At 51.9% G+C, this 20,139-nt stretch overlaps 2 protein-coding genes across 3 annotated transcripts in view; one reads left to right on the top strand and one right to left on the bottom strand.

Moving 5' to 3' along the window:
* Positions 1 to 1,488: 1,488 nt before the first annotated feature.
* On the top strand, positions 1,489 to 12,268 carry R3HCC1 (R3H domain and coiled-coil containing 1). The gene is made up of 8 exons (XM_032712556.1): positions 1,489 to 1,602; positions 2,926 to 3,058; positions 3,963 to 4,100; positions 4,787 to 5,915; positions 6,137 to 6,309; positions 7,330 to 7,400; positions 7,866 to 7,961; positions 10,643 to 12,268. Exons 2-8 carry the CDS (start codon positions 2,964 to 2,966, stop codon positions 10,789 to 10,791), a joined length of 1,851 nt encoding a protein of 616 aa, XP_032568447.1. The 5' UTR covers positions 1,489 to 1,602; positions 2,926 to 2,963; the 3' UTR covers positions 10,792 to 12,268.
* A 71-nt stretch (positions 12,269 to 12,339) lies between these two features.
* Positions 12,340 to 20,139, bottom strand: part of LOXL2 (lysyl oxidase like 2) — a 52,999-nt gene continuing 45,199 nt past the window's right edge. For both annotated transcript variants that reach the window (XM_032712554.1, XM_032712555.1), the window contains exons 9-14: positions 18,612 to 18,777; positions 17,704 to 17,947; positions 15,334 to 15,449; positions 14,756 to 14,892; positions 13,529 to 13,640; positions 12,340 to 12,836 (exon numbers count right to left, since the gene is read on the bottom strand). In XM_032712554.1, coding sequence (XP_032568445.1) covers positions 12,757 to 12,836; positions 13,529 to 13,640; positions 14,756 to 14,892; positions 15,334 to 15,449; positions 17,704 to 17,947; positions 18,612 to 18,777 — 855 coding nt within the window. In that variant the 3' untranslated portion in view covers positions 12,340 to 12,756. The remainder of the gene's footprint in view (positions 12,837 to 13,528; positions 13,641 to 14,755; positions 14,893 to 15,333; positions 15,450 to 17,703; positions 17,948 to 18,611; positions 18,778 to 20,139) is intronic.

The following is a 20,139-nucleotide window of genomic DNA, read 5'->3' as shown; positions in this document are numbered from 1 at the left end:
AGTAAAACCCAGCTGTGGCTGTGGGGAGAGGGGCTGCTTTGGGCACTGCCCGTGTCCTGTGAGGCTGCTGGATGGCCCAAATCCAACTGGTCACTGGCCCCAGGCTGGTAAATGGGCACTGGCCAAACCCAGCTGCTCCCTGGGTGCCAAGTGCTGCTGGCAGAGCTGGAGAATCCTGCCTGGAGCTCGGTGGGATGGTGCTGTGCTCTGCAGCAGCTTTAGCCAGGGAAACCCACCTCCCCAGTGGGCTGTGCAGGAAGGAGGTGATGGATTTGCCTGGATAATCCCTTTGGCTCATCTCTGGCTGTGTCTGCTGCTCAGGCAGATTCTCCTGCAGCTCTGGACAGGAACCTTCCCTGGATCCCCGGGGCTGTGCTTGGGAGCAGGAAGGATTTGTCTGTGTTGCAGGAGGGATTTGACAGGATGAGGGGCTGCTCTGGCCATGGAGTGGGAATCAGCCTTTCTGAGCTGGGACATGCACAGCTGAGGGTGGCCTGGGCTGGATATAAACTGTGTTTTAACCCCTGGACTTTGGGCTGTTTGCTGGGAGCCTTTGGGAATGAGGGAGTCTGAGCCCTTCAGAGGGTAGAGGAGACAAGCAGATGTAAAAGCAAGAACACGGCTCTGGTCGCTGTGCCTCCACCACATCTTCCATCAGCCAGATCCTCCTTTTCCGAGACTGTTTCATCCCCCTTGTACTTTGTTCTCCCTCTAATTCCCTTCCTCCCCCATTTCATTAAGGATCCATCCGCTCAGCCTCCCTTGCTGCCTCATTTCAATAATAAAGGCTCCTTACGAGCCCTCCTCGCTCCCCTGTGCTCCCTAATCAGCCTCTGGGAGCTCGTGTCTGATAACCGGGGGCAGGAACAGCCCCCAGCGTTTCATTCCGGCTGTGACGGGTGACTCGGGGAAGGTGTTTTGATCCGTGCCTGGTTAAACCCCCTCAGCAGCGCCCGGCACACCCGCGTCGTCTTGGATCCCAGACATCTTTAGCTCCCTGGCACGGCAGAAAAGCCTCTCCCCCCTCCCCAGGAAACGGGAACAAAGGGGAAAATCAGCGAGCGATAATTACGGAGTGATGGTAATTGTTAAATAGAGCCCAGCTACAGTCGGGTTACAGGGTGGGAGGGGAGCAGAGCTCACAGCAGCTCCGAGGTGGGCGCTTGGATTTTCCTGGGGAAGCGCTGGCAAGGCTCAAGTTCATGTACAACCACGTCCCCGGGGGGCTGCTGTCCATCCATTCCGTCCATCCCCAGTGCATCCCTGCCGTCCATCCCCAGTGCATCCCTGCCGTTCATCCCCATACGTTCATCCCGTCCATTCCCAGCTCATCCATCTCGTCCATCCTCAGCACATCCACCCCATCCATGCCCAGAGCATCCATCCCGTCCACCCCCATCCCATCCACCCCCATCCCATCCATCCCGTCCCGGGGCGGTGCGGGGTAGCGATGCCTGGCGGGAGGAGCCGGGACGGAGCGGGAGGAGCCTGGACCGAGCAGGAGGAGCCGGGATTGAGCAGGAGGAGCCGGGACGGAGCGGGAGGAGCCGGGACCGGGCGCAGGCGCCGCACCGGCATCCGCTGCTCCGGCCGGGCCTGGCGGTGAGAGCGACCGGGGGAGCCCGGCTTGGAGGGGCCGGGGGAGCCGGGGGGAAGGACCTGGGGAAGGGAAGGACCTGGGAGGGGTCCGAGGGAGCGCGGGGGATGCGGGGATGGAGGTGATGGGGGGGCAGGAGCGCGGGGATGGGGGCCGGGAATGGGGTGATGGGGAGCTGGAGGCAGCACGTGGCGCTGGGGAAAGGGGGGGCAGCGGTGGGTGCTGGGGGGGCGCGGGGAGGGCGGGGGGTTCGCGGGGGTGTCGGGGGGCGCACGGGGGTGTACAGGGTGCTGGGGGGGCGCGGGGGTGTCGGAGGGGGGCGCAGGGGGAAGGGAGGGGGTGCAGAGGGGTGCGGAGGGCAGGGCGGGGTGCTGGGGGAAGGGAGGGGGTGAGAGAGCAAGATGGGGTGCTGGGGGTGCTTAAGGGAGGGAGAAGAGTGCACAGAACAGGATGGGGTGCTGAGGGTGCAGGATGGGGTGCTGGGGTTGCACAGGGAAAGGAGAGGGTGGGGGGGTGCACAGAGAAGGGGGATAACGGGGGGCACAGAGCAGGATGGGGTGCTGGGGGGGCACAGGGGTTTTGGGGGTGCACATCATCATGCAGGACCCCAGGGGTGCGCAGGGAAGGGGGATAATGGGGGGCACAGAGCAGGATGGGCTGCTGGGGGTGCACAGGGGAAGGAGGAGGGTGCAGAGGGGGTGCACAGAGCAGCAGTGGGTGCTGGGGGTGCACAGGGTTTTTGGGGGGTCACACAGGACCCCGGGGGTGCACAGGGAAGGGGATAAAGGGGGCACAGAGCAGGATGAGGTGCTGGGGGTGCACAGGGAAAGGAGGGGGTGAGGGGGTGCACAGGGAAGGGGGATAACGGGGGGCACAAAGCAGGATGGGGTGCTGGGAGGGCACAGGGATTTGGGAGGTGCACGAGGGTCACACAGGACCCCAGGGGTGCACAGAGAAGGGAGATAATGGGGGGCACAGAGCAGGATGTGGTGCTGGGGGGGCACAGGGGTTTTGGGGGGTGCACGTCATCATGCAGGACCCCGGGGGTGCACAGGAAAGGGAATAAAGGGGGCACAGAGCAGGATGCGGTGTGGGGGGTGCACAGGGAAAGGGGATAAAGGGGGCACAGAGCAGGATGGGGTGCTGAGGGTGCACAGGGGATTTGGGGGGGGTCACACAGGACCCCGGGGGTGCACAGGGTGGGTGGGAGCCAGGGCTGCAGGTGGATAAATCCGGGGGCACAGAGGGTGGGTGAGGTTTGCAGGGGGTGCTGGCACCCATGGGGGGCCTCGTGGCCACCCCTCCACTCGCCCCCTGTCCCTCCCCAGGGCCCCCCCATCCCGCTGCCACGCTGGCGCTGCGCCCCATGGACGGCGTGTTCCTGTCCCCCAACGAGGATGAGTTCGTGGGCAGGATCTCCGAGGAGCTGGAGCACTTCATGGAGCAGGGGCAGCACCACAGGTGGGGACCTGGCTGGGGCAGGGGGGTGCAGGGGGGTCCCCGTGTGACCTGACCCTCTCCCTGCCACCCTCTGCAGTCCCTGGGCGACGACACCCTCCAGGGGTGTCGTGACTCTTGTCTTGTGTTTTGCATTTTCTGGGGTGAAAGCAGCAGCAATTGGAGCCTGGCTCCAAGGTTTGTGTGGCTCAGAACTTCCCTGTGGGCCGGGGATCAGTGTAGGATCTACCATGTGCCCTCCCCTCTTCCCACTCCCCGTGGGCACTGGTGGCTTTTACACCCTGCATTTACCCCGACCTACCCCCTGATCCAGTGACCTTTGAAGCCCTTGAGGTGGCCAAAAAGAGGGTGCTGGGCAGGAGCAGGGCTGGGATTGCTCAGTTCAGCTCCCTGCCAGCTTGTGATGACCTTTCAATATTTGTTTCCCTGCTTTTGTTTTATAAACCTTTGGCGGGGAAGTCACCTGGGCAGTTGTCAAACACTCGGGAAGGAAACTGAAGTGGGAAAAAAACCTTCTGGATGCAGGGAAATTGAGTTGTTGACTTATCCATTCATGTTTTGCTGCTGGTTTTTGGAGCACACCCAGAGTGGGAGGAATGGGACCAGTAGCAGCATTCTGCTGGTGCTTCCCAGCCTTTCCCCCATGGATATAGGCCAGGACCTGGGATCAGGCATTCCCAGCTGCCCCATGCTCCAGAGCTGCATGCAAAGAAACTGTGTCTGGCTCCACATCTGGGATAGAGAAGGGATTTGGGCTCTTTTCATCAAGTCCTGCTTGGCTTTTGGGCTCTGATTTAAGCCCTGGACTGGGAATGACTCGGGAGAGAGGTGGTTAAATTTTTACTTCGTTTCCATCCTTTTCCCTCCTGCAAGTTGCTGGTGCCCTGAGCCCTCTCTGTCTTTCCAGGGTGCTCCTGTTCCCCCCTCTGTCCAGTCGCCTCCGGTACCTGATCCATCGGACCGTGGAAAACATGGATTTGTTGAGCAGCTTCTCGGTGGGGGAAGGCTGGAGGAGGAGGACGGTCATCTGCCACTCAGCTGTCAGGTTGGTGGGGTTGGGGTGGTGCTGCTTCTCCTGGGGCTTTGTGGAAGCTGACAGGAATCCTGGAATCCTGGAGTGGCTTGGGTTGGAAGGGACCTTAAAGCTCATCTGGTTCCATCCATGGGCAGGGACACCTCCCACTAGCCCAGGTTGGTCCAAGCCCTCTCCAACCTGGCCTTGGACACTTCCAGGGATGGGGGCAGCCACAGCTCCTCTGGGAATTCCATCCCATCCCCTCACTGCCCTCACAGCCAAGAATTCCTTCCCTATATCCCATCTAACCCTGCCCTCTGGCAGTGGGAAGCCATTCCCTGTGTCCTGTCCCTCCATCCCTTGTCCCCAGTCCCTCTTCAGCTCTTGGAACCCCTCTAGGCTCTGGAAGGGGCTCTCAGGTCTCCATGGAGTCTTCTCCTCTCCAGGTGAACACCCCCAACTCTCCCAGCCTGGCTCCAGAGCAGAGGGGCTCCAGCCCTTGGATGGATCCCAAAATTTCCATGGTGTTTCTCCGTGGGGTCTCCTTTACCAACAGCATCTTCCATCCCTGACAGAACGAGCAGCACTTTTCCCCGTGTGCCGACTTCCACGTTGGATTCGCTGCTTTTCCTCCTTTTCCCCTTGCAAACACCACGTCCCCTGGGTGTTGTTTTGTGCTCCCCTCGCTCACATCTCCCCATTCCCTTTGCTCCCAGGCTGCCCAGCGAGACCAGCGACCCAAAACCTGGCCCCACCCCGGCCCGGCCCCACCGCCCCGCGCAGCCCTGGGGCCGGGGGGGCCGGGGGGCCCGGCCCAGGCACGGAGGGGACACCCATGGGGACACCTCCCGGGCCTGTGTGGGCTCTGGCAGGATCACCAGGCCCCCCAGGAGGAAGCCAGACAAAGCCCTGTACGTGCCCAAGGTGACGAGGAAGAAGGCGAACTGGAGGGAGCGGGACAGCCCCGGAGAAGCCGGAGGGGACGCGGCGCAGGGAGATGAAATCTGCCCCAGAAATTCCACGGGGGACGCCCGGGAGGAGCTGGGCAAGTCTGGAGAAGGCCCAGGGGGTGTCCCTGTGGCTCTTGGAAAGCAGCAGGAGCCCGGTGAAGGAAGTTTTTCGGGAAAAACTGACGCTGAGCATCCTCCGTGTGGTACAGACGTCCCGTCCTTAGGGAATAGCAACGATTCCTCCGAGCAGGAAAGTCGGGATAAAGACTGTTGTGATTCCCTTTCTTCTGGGCACAGTAAACCCCCACCTTCCAAAGCAGAAGAGCAAGGTCTGAGCCATGACAACACCGTTGTAGCAGAAGGCAGCGAATTCCTGCGGGACGGAGACCAAACCAGCGGGAATACGGGAGCATTGGAGAGTGGGAAAACCTCCCTGCTGGAAAACCGTGGTGGCACCTCCTGTCCAGACCCGGCTGTGGTGCTGGAAAACCAAGATAAGAGCAGCCCTGCTGCCAAGAGCCTGGAGAGCAGCAGGAACCTGCCAGCACCTGCAGAGCAGGGCAAGGTCTCCGGGAATTCCTCCACGCTGGAAAGCCAAGATCGGGAGCGCCCAAGTGCGGAGCAGAACCCCCTGGAAACGCTGAGAGAGCCTCTGGCTGCGCCTGAGCTGGGTGTTGGTGGTGACCCACCAGCTCCTGAGGGGCAGGGGGAGCACTGGGTGGGTGCTCCAGGGCAGAGCCACAGTGGGAAGGTGCCGCTGGAGGAGGAGGAGGAGGAGGACAAGGAGCCCTCAGATGTGGCCGATGTGCCCTGGAGGGAGCTGCAGGAGGAGAGGGGGAGCAGGCAGGAGCAGAGCAGCCTGGAGGACGACTGCACTGCAGAGCTCTTGGCAGAGGTAGAGTTTGGCTGCGGGGAGGGCAAATTTTGGGGGAGAACTGGTGGCCGAGGGGAGGGAACGTCCCGTGGGAGGAGGGTCCCTGTGCTGGGAATGTCCCTGTGGAGAGAGCGGTTTGCAGCGGCCGAGGGGAGGGCTGTGCTGGGAAGGGAAGCCCTGAGGTTTTAATTTAGTTTAATAATCACCCTATTTTGCTGATTGTTCCTCCTGAATCTCCTCAGATCATGGGGAATCTGACGGTGAAGGACATCAGCATCGAGAGGATCAGCGTGGACTCTTCCAGCTACGGCCAGGCCCAGGTCAGCGAGGGCGATTTCGGCCACGTCACCGAGATCTACGACTTCCCTTCATCCCTGAAAACGGAGGATCTGATGGAAATGTTCTCAGATTTCCAGTGAGTACCCCCCTGAGCTCAGGGAGCAGCATCCAGGTCGGAATCTGCAGCAGAACCGGGTTAACCCCGAGTTTTAGTTTCACCTTCGTGTCTTACACCGTTTCCGAGCCTCAAAGGAGGCTTTTCCTGCATTTTATATGGAATTCAAAGCCCAGCTGGTCCTCCAGGGCTCTGTCACACACACACTTATTGACATCCAGGCCCCTCCTGGCTCCAGCCAAACTCTTCAGGTGATTTTAGGAGCTGCCTGAGTGAGGTTCTTCCCTCAGTGTTTGCAAGGAGAAAGGGCTCGATCCTGCTCTTTGGAGATAAGATTTGTTGTGTAAATGCCTGGAGTGAGGTTGGAGCAGTGCCAGGAGCAGGACAAAGTTCAGTGATAACAAAGTTGAGTCCAGCTGGGAACATTCACTGGGGATCCCTTCTATTTATATATACCCCTGAATTACATTTAATTCTGTTTGTAGTTTTTCCACTTGCTGGGAGTGAAGCTCAGCTGAAAATTGGGGGGATCCCACCTGAGCAGTCACCTGCTCTTAAAACTCCCATTTTCCCCTGACTTAATTGGATTTTTCCATCAATCTCTTCACCCCGAGCTTTGTAAACCACTTTTATCAAACATTTCCTTGTTATTGTTGTGTCTCAGCAGTCAGGGGGGTGTTTGTTTGCAAAGCACTTCACAAATGACAATATTTTTGTGCTGCAAGACACAGTCCCTGAAATTGAGGTTGATTTTGGCCAGGGTTTATTTTTATTTTTTTTTAAGAGGAAAAAGGAGTTTTGTGGTCTTGAAAGGGGCACTTTTAATGTACTCTCTTCCTTCTTTTCCTTCCCTCATTTAAAATGGGGATAATGCTTCAAAAAGCACCAGCTGCCTCCATGGGAATAAATCCAATAAATACTAAATGTTAATAAATAAATAATAAAAATGACTAAATATTCCTGGCAGCTCCAGGGGGGGCTGCTGGGGTTTACTGTGGGTTTATTTTTCTCTATATTAATTAATATTTTATTGTCTTTCAGCGAGAGTGGTTTCAAAATCCAGTGGGTGGATGATACACACGCCCTGGGAATCTTCTCCAGCCTTTCCACAGGTATTTGGGGGTGGGATTGGAGCTACTGGGGTGTTTTCCTTCCTGTTCTCTTCCAGCTGGGAAGGATTTGGAGCCTTGGGAAGCTGGAATTGCTGTGGTGCTGTGTGGAAACTCTGCCTTGGATGAAAGAGAAATAATCAGGATATTTCTGTGCTGCTCTCCTGGAAATTAAAGGGTTTCCATCTTTTTTAACTCCTGTAACTGGACAAAACTCCTCCAAACACTCAGGAACCTCCCAGGGAGTGGGGTGGCACCAAAATTCTGGGAAAAACTGCCCTTTTTTTGGGATAAACCCCCCCACCCTGAGGTCAGAGAGGTTCCCACCCAGCTCAGGTGGATCCCAACAGCTCCCGGGCTTTTCCTGGGATTCATCCAACAGCGTCAAAACCTTTTAAACAAACATCTTGATGTTTTCTTGGGGTGGTTTTGTATCATATTCTGATTTTTTTGGGTGGTTCTTTGCAGCATCTCAGGCCCTGGGCCGACGTTACCCCTGTTTGAAGATCCGGCCCCTGGTCCACGCCAGCAAACAGTCCAAGCTCAGGGCCCTGCAGCGACCAAGTAAGACCAAGGGTTCCAAATTCACAGTGTTTCTTTTTTTTTTAGCTAATATTGGGATGCTCTTCTTAATTTTTTCACGATGATTTTCGTGTTAATTTTTTTTTTTGTTATTTTTAATTTTTTTTTAATTTTTTTTTGTTATTTTAATTTTTTTTAAATTTTTTTGTTATATTTTATGTTTTTTTTTATTTTTTTGTTCCTTTTTTTTACGTTTTGTACTTTTTTTTACTGTTTTCCAACTTTTTTTATTTCTTTTCACTTTTCTCCTTTATTTTCCTTTATATTACTTTGACTTTATTTTGTGTCTTTATTTTACCTCATTTTACTTTCTTTTACATTTTTACTTTCTTTTACGTTTTTAGTTTAATTTTACTTTATTTTATTTTACTTTATTTTTCTCCATTTTTTTCATTTTTCTTCATTTTACTTTCTTTTACGTTTTTACTTCATTTTAGGTTTTTACTTTATTTTACTTCATTTTACTTTCTTTTGCATTTTTACTTTCTTTTACATTTTTAGTTTAATTTTACTTTATTTTATTTTACTTTATTTTTCTTCATTTTTTTTCATTTTTCTTCATTTTTCTTTATTTTACATTTTTTACTTCATTTTAGGTTTTTCCTTTATTTTACATTTTTCCTTTATTTTACTTTCCTTTACATTTTAACTTTTTCTTTATTTTCCTTTATTTTTAATTTTTCCTTTATTTTTAATTTTTCCTTTATTTTTAATTTTTCCTTTATTATTTTCCTTATTATTTTCCTTTATTATTTTCCTTTATTATTTTCCTTTATTATTTTCCTTTATTACTTTCCTTTTTTCATTTTTCACTTTTTTCCCCTTTTTCTTTTTCCCCTTCCCCCTTTTTTCCTTTACTTCATGTTTTTTTATGTTACTTTTTTCTCTTCTAAAATTAATACTACATTTTACTTTATTTTACATTTTTACTTCATTTTAGGTTTTTACTTTATTTTACATTTTTCCTGTATTTCCCTTTCTTTTACATTTTAATTTTTCCTTTATTTTCCATTTTTCCTTTATTATTTTCCTTTATTATTGTCCTTTATTATTTTCCTTTATTATTTTCCTTTATTATTTTCCTTTTCCTTTATTATTTTCCTTTATTATTTTCCTTTATTATTTTCCTTTATTATTTTCCTTTATTATTTTCCTTTATTATTTTCCTTTATTACTTTCCTTTTTCCATTTCTTTCATTTTTCACTTTTTCCCCCTTTTTCTTTTTACCCCTTTTCCTTTCCCCCTTCCCCCTTTTTATCTTCCCTTCACCTTTTTTTATGCTGCCTTTTTCCCTTCTAAAATTAACATTACACCTCATGGTTGGAATCATTTTATTCAGTACCAGGTGAAGGAAACCAAAATCTGGTGAAGCTGAGCCATATGAACATTATTTTACTGATTTCAACCCCTCAAAAATCAGCTTGTGATCAGTTCTATTTGCAGGAAAGAAATGCCAGGAACCTTTTTTAGCAACAGAGACTTGCAATGTCCAACTCCTGTTATTTGCCAGTTCACTGCAGTGGAAACAATCCCAAAATTAATGCTCGAAAGCCACAAGTTCCTGAGTTTTTAAGAACTTCTGGAGGCAAAGGACACGTCCAAAAATGAGATTTCTTTGCTGTCTCCCCTTCGTTGTGAATCAGGCCATAAACTCCTCCTGGGGAACCTTAGAAATTCCATTTGCATTCCCTTTAAATTGAATTTTTCCACGTAGAAATTTGGATTTTAATGGGCTGAGAATGTCTCTTTTTATTTTATTTTTTTTTTTTTTAAACTTTATTAGTGAAACTTAAAAAAAAAAAAAATCAAAAACCAAGCCCCCCTTGCTGTCTGGATAATAACTCTGCAAACAGTTGCTGATAAAGGATTAGGTAATTCCCAAATCCGGATTCCTGGTCAAAGCTTGGAATATTCACCCCTTCCATTTTTAACAGGTCAAGTGTCTCCCAAAAAATGGATGTCCCAAAGCAGCTGGAATATGGAGATATTATTGAAAATGCAGATTATTTTTTTTCCCTTGGTTTCTGAGGATTTAGGAAGGATTCTTCCTTTTTTCCTGGTTTCTGAGGATTTAGAAAGGAATTCTTCCTTCCTTCTGGTTTCTGAGGATTTTCCTTTTTTCCTGGTTTCTGAGGATTTAGGAAAGACTCTTCCCTTTTTCCTGGTTTCTGAGGTTTTAGAAAGGATTCTTCCTTTTTTTCCTGGTTTCTGAGGATTTAGAAAATATTCTTCTTTTTTTCCTGGTTTCTGAGGATTCTTCCTTTTTTTCCTGGTTTCTGAGGATTTAAAAAGAATTCTTCCTTTCTTCTGGTTTCTGAGGATTTTCCTTTTTTCCTGATTTCCGAGGATTTAAGCTGCTGGCTTTAATTACTTGAAACAAAAATCCAACTTTGATGAATTTTGCCCGGAATTCTTGGGATAAGCAGTTCCTGGAAGAGAAAGGTGGGGGGAGAATTTTCTCCCACAATAATAATAATAATAATAATAATAAAAAAAAAAGCCCTGGAGAGCTTTGTTGTGGCCAAATAACTTCATGTAGAGTTTCCATCTGGGATGTGTGGAGTTGTGTCATTCCAAAGGGATAGGGAAGAGATGGATTTGCTGTGGAGGAAACAGGGAGTGAGCACCCAGCTGAGTGTTTTTTCCCCCTGTTTTTTCCCAGAACTCCTTCACCTCGGGAAGGAACGGCCCCAGACGGACACGGCCGTGGCCAGGAGGCTCGTGTCCCACGCCCTGGGCTGGAGGCACAGGCAGCAGGAAGGCTCAGGAACTGAAGTTTTCCAGCTGGAAACCTCGGACCAGCAGGAATAAAAAAAAAAAAAAAAAAAAAAAAGCAGCACCTCGGCTCCCCCCTCCCTGGTTCATCCATCCACCACCACCCCCCCCAAAAAAAAAAACCTGCTGTAAAGATGAGCATGGCTGTGCTGTCCCAACTGCATGTGGAGCAGGGAGGTACCACAGGGGGTGGATTTTCCTTGGGATCAGCACCATCCTCCTGGAGTTGGGAAGGAAGGGGGAGTTTTAAGTGTTCGGGGTATTTTTGGAGCCTCCCATCGCTCACCTGCAGGAGTGAAAGGAGGAGTTTTCCAGCAAAGCCTCCTCTGGGTTTGGAGAAAAAAACCCAAAAAACAAAAAAATAAGAGTAAGGGAATTGTGTTTTGTTGGCCAAAATTCCAACTGGGGGTAAGAACAGGAGTTCAAAAAAGCTGTTCCACGTTTATACCTTGTTGTAGTGTTGTTGTTGAGATATCCCATAAAACTGCCAGGCAGTGGATGCAAGTGAGTTCAGGGTGTTTTTTCCATATTTACACAGCCTGGAGTTGCCCTGTTAAGCAAGGAAGAGTTGCCACGTGCTCCTTAGGAAAAGAAAAAGCAGAACTTGCCTGTTCTGGTTGGCCCAGAGCCTGGTTTTAAGGGGCTGGAAAACCCTTTGGCTCTGCTCGTGCTCCAGGTCTTGAGGGAAAAGATGGAGTTTTCCAGCTTAAGAGGAGGCTAAAAAAAAAACAAACACCTTTGCCAGGTGATAAATGGCCTCAGCAGGATAATTCTGCAGCCTTTGAGCCTCACAACACCCCTGTGAGGTAGGTTTTGGGGAGCACAAGTTGGCAGCCAGTTCTAATCCCCCGTGGATTAATCCCCTGGTCAGCTCTAAAATTCAACTGCTTGTAGAAGTCTTCCATACAGAGGGGAAAAGAAACCCCCCACAACCAACACTAAAGTACCAGGAATTGTGAGCTTTCATGGAGTAGAGATCCACAAGTGGCATTTAAGCCATTTTTTTTTTGTTTTTTTTTTCTGGGTCAAAAGGTTTTTATTCAAGCAGCTGTGCCTGGAGATGTGTAGAAAGGGGTGTCCTCAAACAAACAGAGGAGCACGGGGGTAGCACCATGAATTTCCAGTGGGGCCGGTGCAGATCCCTAAGGATGAGAGCCAGGAATTCCCTCTGTAAGGAACAGCCAGGAGACAATGCCTTAAAAAAACTAATTCATCCTTGGAAGAGAAGACAGGGAATGTCCAGCCTGGGAGGCGAGAGCTGGGCGGGTGTGGAGTTTGTGGGGTGGATATTGGGATGGGAATTCCCAGTTTCCAGCGGCCTCACCGCCGGGAATCTGCAAAGTTCTGGGTGTCCGAGGCGGGTGGAGGAGCTCCAGGGAGCTCCAGTGGTCTGTTGGAATCTTGGAATCTGTTCTGCTCCTCTTCCAGAGGTCGCTGGGTTGGGACTGTTGGACCCGGGAGTTTCGCTGCGGAATTAAATTATGCTTTACACTGTTCTGCTCGGAAAAAAAAAGCTGCTCCTTGTTTTTTCCCTTTTTTTTTTTTTTTGTGTATGTGTGTGTTGTTTTTTTCACTTTCTTTTCCTTGTATTTCTTTGCTGAGCTGGAGTCTGAGGAGGAGGAGGAGCTGTGCAAGAAGCAGCAGCACAAACGTTCGGTGCGTGGAAAAGAGCTTAAAGATGCCAAATGAAGGCCTCGAGAGCGAAGGGTGAAGCCACTTTTTGGGGTTGTTGGCGCCCAAACGAAGGCAAGGCGGCTGTGAGGGGACACAGAGTGGAGGGAGGAACCTTTGGAGGAGGTTGGAAGGGGGAGGACACGGAGCCAAGGAGGGTTTGGGGCTCCGGGGCCGCAGGAGGGGCGGGGAGCGAAGGCGTCTGCGGGAGAGAATTCACCTGGAGAGTCGGAGCTGGATCCTTTCCTTGATTTCCTGGTGGTGCAGTGGTTTGGGAAGGAGCAAGGCAGGAGTCCTGCCTTCTTTAAATAGTGGGGAGGGGGGGTCCCATTACCGGGTGGCCACTCTGTTATTTGTGAGTCCGCTGAAGTGGTCGAATTTCTGCTCCGTTTCCTCGCTGAAGGAACCACCTGGGGGGGCACAGAGGGGGCACAAAGGGGGCACAGGGTGAGCAGGGAGGGGCAGAGGCAGCTCAGGGCACAAAGAGCAGGCAGAGAACAGCAGAACCTACTGGGGAAGGGAGGGGCTCGGAGATTCTCCTGGGCTAATTAATTTGAATTTTAATTGAATTTTATCGTAAGTGGAACAGCAGGTGTTAAAAACAGTCTTATCTTAGAAAGCCCCCAACTTACTTCCATTTTAAAATGGTCTTGATAATGGACTATTTCCATTTTAAAATGGTCCTGATAATGAACTATTTCCATTTTAAAATGGTCTTGACAAGTGACACGTTTAAACCGGTTTGGCTTTGATATTTCTGAGATAAAAATTCCGAAGGATAACGTTTTATATTATTCCGAGAGAACACAGAAGTTTCCCCTGATACTCCAGCGACAGCAGAGCAGTTTAATGCCTGGATTGAGCTCCACCTCTTCTTATTTCCTTTTTTCAAGAGGGGAGAAGCTTTGGGGTCTTGAAGAGGTTCAGTGCCAAAGAGTTTGAGTCTGGGGAGAAGGTGTTGGCCAAGCCAGACCCACATAGACACCAGAGCTTTCCTGGGGAGGCAAAACCATGCATTTCCTCGTCCTGCTGGAGCATCTTTATCCCTGTTAGGCCCGAGCTGAGGGATTTAAGCCTGGCCCAAGGCCAGCAGGGCTCTCACCTATGTGGCAGCTGTACATCCAGATGCGCTGCCCGTCGTAGCGGCTCCGGCACTTCATCACGTTGTTGGAATAATCTGACTCAGCCACTTCATAGTTGGGGTTGATGACGACCTGGGGAGGGAGGGGAGAAGCACAGGGGGAGGTTATTTTAAAAAAGGAGGGCTGGGGGGGGAGGCAGAGTCAGCTGGTTTGTAACAAAACGAGGTTTTTACAATGGGAAAAAAAAAAATCATTCGCTTTGCGGGGAAACGGGAACTGCTCGGTTAAAGCAGGTCAGACGCGGAATCCAGGATGGTTTGGAATGGAAGGGACGTTAAAGCTCATCCAGTTCCACCCCCTGATGTGGGCAGGGACACTTTCCACTAGCCCAGGTTGCTCCAATCTGACCTTGGACACTTCTAGGGATGGGGCAGCCACAGCTTCTCTGGGAATTCCATCCCAGCCCCTCCCCACCCTCGCAGGGAAGAATTCCTTCCCAGTATCCCATCTAACCCTCTGGCAGTGGGAAGTCATTTCCACTTGTCCTGTCACTCCATCCCTTGGAAATAGTCTCTCTCCATGTTTCTTGTTGGCTCCTTCAGGTCCTGGAAGGCCACAATTGAGTCACTCCAGGCTGAACAATCCCAGTTCCCTCAGCCTTCCCTCCTGGCAGAGCTGCTCCATCCCTCTGATCAACCAAGATCCCCCCAAAATCTCCCCTCCAACCCCTTTTTTCCATTTCACACAGCGCAGACAAAAATAATTCCTCTCCCTTCCCTCCCCTCTGGAGCAAGGGGCTGGTTTTAGAGCCAAAGAATTCCCCCCACTCCCCTCCCCAGAGTGCTCAGACCGGGGACACAGCCTGAGCTCCTGCAAACACCCCACAAACAGCACGGTTTGATCCCCAAATTCAGGGAGTGTTGCTCACAAACAGCTCCAAACCAGGACAGCAGTGGAATGTTGTGCATCTGGAACATACCAACAACATCAGGTGCTCCTGGGCTGGTTGGGACAACCCAGTGGGAGCTGGACATGGAATTCTGAAGGCTATAAGATGTGGTTATTGGCCCTGATTTGTCACTTGGAGGTGTGTGTTGTAGGGAATCCTCTCCCTTTTGGGCATCCCGGGAATATAATCTCTTTATAATCAGAAGCAGGAGGTGTACAGATAAACAGCTTTAGGTAAACTCTTGTCAGGGTGGGTAAGATAAAAGCCACAGGAGTGCCTCCAACCCTCTTTTCCTCACCTGGAAAAGGTAATCTCCGGGTGGGACGTCGGTGATGTCGATCCACTGGCAGTCGATGTCGTGCCGATACACGTCCCAGCAGCCCACGGTGATCCCCTGCTCCCCAAAATTGGCACACTCGTACTGCTTTTGCACATCTGAGCCAGAAAAGGTTCAAGGAACAAAGTGTTACACCCCTGGCAAGGCGGGCTGGGTGTTTCCCTGGGGAATTCCCAGTTGTTCCCAACTCCCCTGGGGGCAGCGACGGGATACGGGGGCAGTGTTTGGGATGAGATTTAACTGCACAGAGGGAGCTGCCACCTTCCAACCTCGTCACCTGGAGGCACATTTTGGAATTCCTCACTTGACAGGGATCAGAAAAAAGCACAGTTTGGGTTTTGGGGCAGCTCAGAGTAGGGACAGAGGGAATTGAGACCGACCATCCATCCATCCATCCGTCTGTTCATCCTTCCATCCATCCCTCCATCCATCCACCCATCACCTCAGGGCTGGTTTCTGGCTCCTGCCAGGCCACATTTAGCCCTTGGAAGCCCCGGGGACAGGGATAAATTCCCAGTTCCCAGGGCTCTGGCACACACCTGCTTCACATTCCGTGTCCTCCAGGCAGAAACTGGCTTTGTGTCCCTCGGCCACCTTGGTGCCATTGAGGTTCAGGAGGTCGTAGTGGGTGAAAACCTCCATGCTGTGGTAGTGCCTGAGGGTCACAGACAGGGACAATTATCCTTAGGAATGAAATCAAAAGGGAATTAAAGGCAAAACAGCCCTTTAATTACCAGGTCGAAAGGGCTACAGGAGGTGGAGTGGGAGAAACCACAGCCTGGGAATGTTCCCCTGGGGATAATCCTGTGTGGCACCATCACCCATCCCAGCTCTGGGAATGTCTATCCCAGCTCTGGGAATGTCCATTCTGGCTATGGGAATATCTGTCCAAGGATGGGAATGTCTATCCCAGCTCTGGGAATGTCCATCCCAGCTCTGGGAATGTCCATCCCAGCTATGGGAATGTTTCTCCCAGCTATGGGAATGTCTATCCCAGCTGTGGGAATGTTTCTCCCAGCTCTGGGAATGTCCATCCCAGCTCTGGGAATGTCCATCCCAGCTCTGGGAATGTCCATCCCAGCTCTGGGAATGTCCATCCCACCTCTGGGAATGTCTATCCCAGCTATAGGAATGTCTGTCCCAGCTATGGGAATGTTTCTCCCAGCTCTGGGAATGTCTATCCCAGCTCTGGGAATGTCCATCCCAGCTCTGGGAATGTCCATCCCAGCTATGGGAATATCTGTCCCAGCTATAGGAATGTCTGTCCCAGCTATGGGAATGTCTGTCCCAGCTCTGGGAGCTGCACACCTCAGCTCTGAGTGAGGCAAAGGCCCTAAATCAGAATCACTTGCTTAAGAATTAAATAATTAAAAAAAAAAAAAAAAGAAAAAAAAAGAGGAAAAAAGTGCATAAATCCTCTCCTTTCCAGCTGTAAAAATAATCAAGCTTTAAAAACTTCCCATCACCATAATTGCACGTGGATTTACAGATAAAGAAGGAGCGAGGAAGGAAGGGGAGGAAATTTTTCCTTTTTACCTCCTCCTGCCTCTCCCCTGACTTAGAAAAAAAAAAACCAAACAACACATAAATTCCCATCAGCCAGAAGTGAATCACTTTTCACTCCCTGCTCCAGGTCTTTCCCATTTTTGTCCTGCTTCCACATCCAAAGGCAGCTGAACAGGAGCTCCCAGTGCTGGAGGGAGAGCAGAGGCACAGGGCTCTGCATTTGGGGCACATTTTGGCTGCCTCTGCTCGGAGCTGGAGGCTCTCAGGTCTGACTCAGATTCTGAACTATGTCTGAACCACCCCGAGGGGTGTTTGCATTCTGCTGTTTACAGACTGGAAAGACTGAAGAGGGACTGAGTTCATCCTCCTCCCTCTGAACAGAATCCACTTCTGAAGCACAGACGGCTCGTGGCCTTTCCCTCAGCCTTTCCCTGTCTCACCTCACTTCCAAGTGCCCCCTCATCCCCGTCTCACCTCGCTCAGCTCTTTATAAAGACTACAAAGAACTCTTAGATTTGAGAATTTTCTTGCACCAGGGGCAGGACAGGAGCTGTGCACTGAGTCACTTCGCTGCCTTTTACCCCAAAAGGAGAGAAAAATCAACCTTGTATCAGCCATCATTCCACAAGCAAAGCACCTGGATGGCTTCCAGCTCCTTTTCCTCCCTTGGTTCAGCTGAAAGTGTCTTTCCCCCTCAAAAGTGGTGCGTTTATGGGGGTGAATTTACTGTTGGTCAAAAAACAAGCACAAAACCATCTCCCAGCTGTTTTAGTGGAGTGGGGATGCATTTAAAAATGCAGAATTGACAGGATTTTTGGAGTCCTTTTCCAGGGGAGGGAGGCAGCTCAGGTGGCTGCACCTTTCTACACGTGGTGGGTGTGTGGAAAGATGGGTCCTGTCTGTACATATGAAGGTATCACAGGATCATGGGTTGGAAAGGACCTCAAAGCTCATCCAGTTTGAGGAGTATCAGGATCTGCTGACCCAGGGGCAGCATCTCTTGGTGTTGAGGGGGATTCAGAGATCACAGAATCCCAGACTGGTTTGGGTTGGAAGGGACCTTAAAGCTCATCCAGTTCCACCCCCTGCCATGGGCAGAGACACCTCCCAGGGGACCAGGTTCCTCCAAGCCCTGTCCAACCTGACCTTGGACACTTCCAGGGATGTGGCACGGATACAGTGCCCTTGGCCAGACACCTCTGCCAAGGAAAGCTCCCCACTTGCCTTCTTTATATCCCATTCTCAACAAGATGCTTTCCCTGCTCTCGGGGGGTGACAGCGACCCCGGCACACGTCACAGCCCCACACCCACAGCCCCAGCACCTCCTCCCCGTGCTCCCACAGCAGGACAGCCCCCCAGGCAGCAGGAAGGGGTGGGGGGAGAGCCCAGCTGAGGTACCCACCGGTGGCAGTCGTGCCAGACCCAGGCGTGGCGGCCGTTCTTGGGGCGGAAGTCGGACTGGCCGTTGTTGTGGATCTGGGAGGAGAAGCGCAGCAGGCGCCGGTACCCCGAGGTGATGGAGGTGTTGGCAGCAGAGCTGGCCAGGCAGTTCTCCTCCAGGGCACACTGCAGCATGAACATGGGCCTGTCCTCCAGGTAAGCAGTCTGCTCCACCAGCTCCGCGTTCAGCACCAGGTCGGGGGCGGCTGGAGGGGAGGAAGGGGTTAAATGGGCTAAAAACACCCCACGAGTGTCTGCCAGAGGTGAAGGTCAGCCCCTTCCTCACCCTGTGCTCCTCAGCCTCGGCAGCAGCAGTTTGAGTCACGGAATCACAGGATGGGTTGGGTTGGAAAGGACTTTAAGCTCATCTAATTCCCACTCCCCTACCACGGGCTTGGGTTGGAAGGGACCGTAAAATCACCCAGTGCCACCCCCCTGCCATGGGCAGGGACACCTTCCACCAGCCCAGGTTGCTCCAACCTGGCCTTGGACACTCCCAGGGATGGGGCAGCCACAGCTCCTCTGCCCTCAGAGGGAAGAATTCCTCCCCAGCATCCCACCTACCCCTGCCCTCCGGCAGTTGGAGGAGGAAGAGCTGCGGGTGTAACTATTCACCATATGTGAACAGCTGACCTTAAAGCTCATCTCATTCCCACTTCCCTGCCATGGGAAGGGACACCTTCAACCATCCCAGGTTGCCCCAATGTGGACTTGGACACTTCCAGGGGATGGAGCAGCCAGAGCTCCTCCGGGTGTAAGAACCCACCCCTATTTTGCCACGTCCAAGGTACAACACAGGTCACCCCGTTCCCCCTGGGAATTTTGGGGCAGACACCGGGGGCCAGGTGGGATAAACCCTGAGTTACTCACTCTCTGAGCAGGACACCCCAGCTCCAAACCTGCCCCCTCCCCTGGGGCAGGACACGTGGGCTCCGTCGTGCCGGCAGTGGGCCAGCGACATCTCCGTCCCCGAGCACTTGACCCCGCTCATGACCACGCTGTCGGCGCTCACGTCCCCGTGCCAGTACCAGGTTTCCTGGGCAGAAAGGCACGAAAAAAAGGAGTCTCACACACTCCCCGGGGTTCAGTGGGCTCTTTGAGGAATATTTACCCCCCTGTAACCTGGGATTCTCCCTCCGGTGAAGGTCGGTGTGAGATCCCACACGGTGCGGGAGGAGGATCTCAGTGAACTCAGGGAAGCAGAAGGCTGATCAACCCAGATTTTTAACCCCAGTCCCATATTCCCCGCCCTAAACATCTCAACGACATTCAGCAAATCTTTCTCCTTGTTTTTGAGCTGTTTTAAATCTCCCCTTGTTTTTAATTCCACCCCGGCGAGTTCATCCCGGGGCTCTTGGAAGTCATCGGGGCTGTGCCTTTGGGAGGGGTGCCCAGCACTTAAACCACATCTGCCTTGTGACATCTGGGCACTTGGGAGGGCCACGAGCAGTGCCAGGGGTTCTGCTTGCACAGGGAGGGGAGGCAGAGTTACAGCCATGCTGGAAATGCCAGTGGGAACAAGGAATCTGAGGAGTGTCAGGACTAACAGGATCTGCTGACCCAGGGGCAGCATCTCTTGGGGTTGAGGAGGATTCAGAGATCACAGAATCCCAGACTGGTTTGGGTCGGAAGGGACCTTAAAATCAGCCAGTTCCACCTCCTGCCATGGGCAGGGACACCTTCCCCTAGCCCAGGTTGCTCCAACCTGGCCTTGGACACTGCCAGGGATGGGGCAGCCACAGTTTCTCTGGGAAATCCTTTTCAGGTCCTCCCCACCCTCCCAGGGAGGAATTTCATCCCAATATGCCACCTAACCCTCCCTCTGGCAGTGGGAAGCCACTGTGTGTCCTATCACTCCAGTTCCTGATGAAGTTCCCTGGTCCTCTTCATCCCCCAGTTACACCAAACCCACGAGAAATGTCACTTAATTAACTCACAAACTCAAACCCCTGATGGCACAACTCTGGTGGACGGTGGGGGGCGGGGAGGGGGAGGAAGAAAGAACTTAAAAAATCCGATCAGATCTCTCAGTGTCCAAACTGGGAGCCCGTTTCCAGGAAAAGAAACCCCATCTGTGCCATGGCTCCCATGGCAAGAGGCTGTCTGGGAGCCCTGTGTGCAGTGCTGCACACACAGCCTGCCCTGTTCTGCACACTGGGGCTTTATGCTCCTGGAGCTGGGGCAGCATAAGGGCCTTTTCTGTTTGGAATTCCAGCAGCCTCAGCTAAAGGAAAAAATGTCTTGTTCCCTGCTGGACTCTCAGGGCTGTGCCAACAGAGCCAGGCCAGTGCTCAGGGAGGTGGGTGTTCTCTGGGATCTGCAGGGGGGAAGCAGCTGGTGCAGGGGAATCCTTCCTGCTGGATTTCCAATCCCTTGGGGAGCTGCAGATCCCCTCTCT

The sequence above is a fragment of the Chiroxiphia lanceolata genome, chromosome 28, assembly GCF_009829145.1.
Source record: "Chiroxiphia lanceolata isolate bChiLan1 chromosome 28, bChiLan1.pri, whole genome shotgun sequence".
In the NCBI taxonomy this organism is placed as follows: Eukaryota; Metazoa; Chordata; class Aves; order Passeriformes; family Pipridae; genus Chiroxiphia; species Chiroxiphia lanceolata.
Note: the sequence above shows the minus strand (reverse complement) of the source record. Positions and strands in the feature narration are given on the sequence as shown.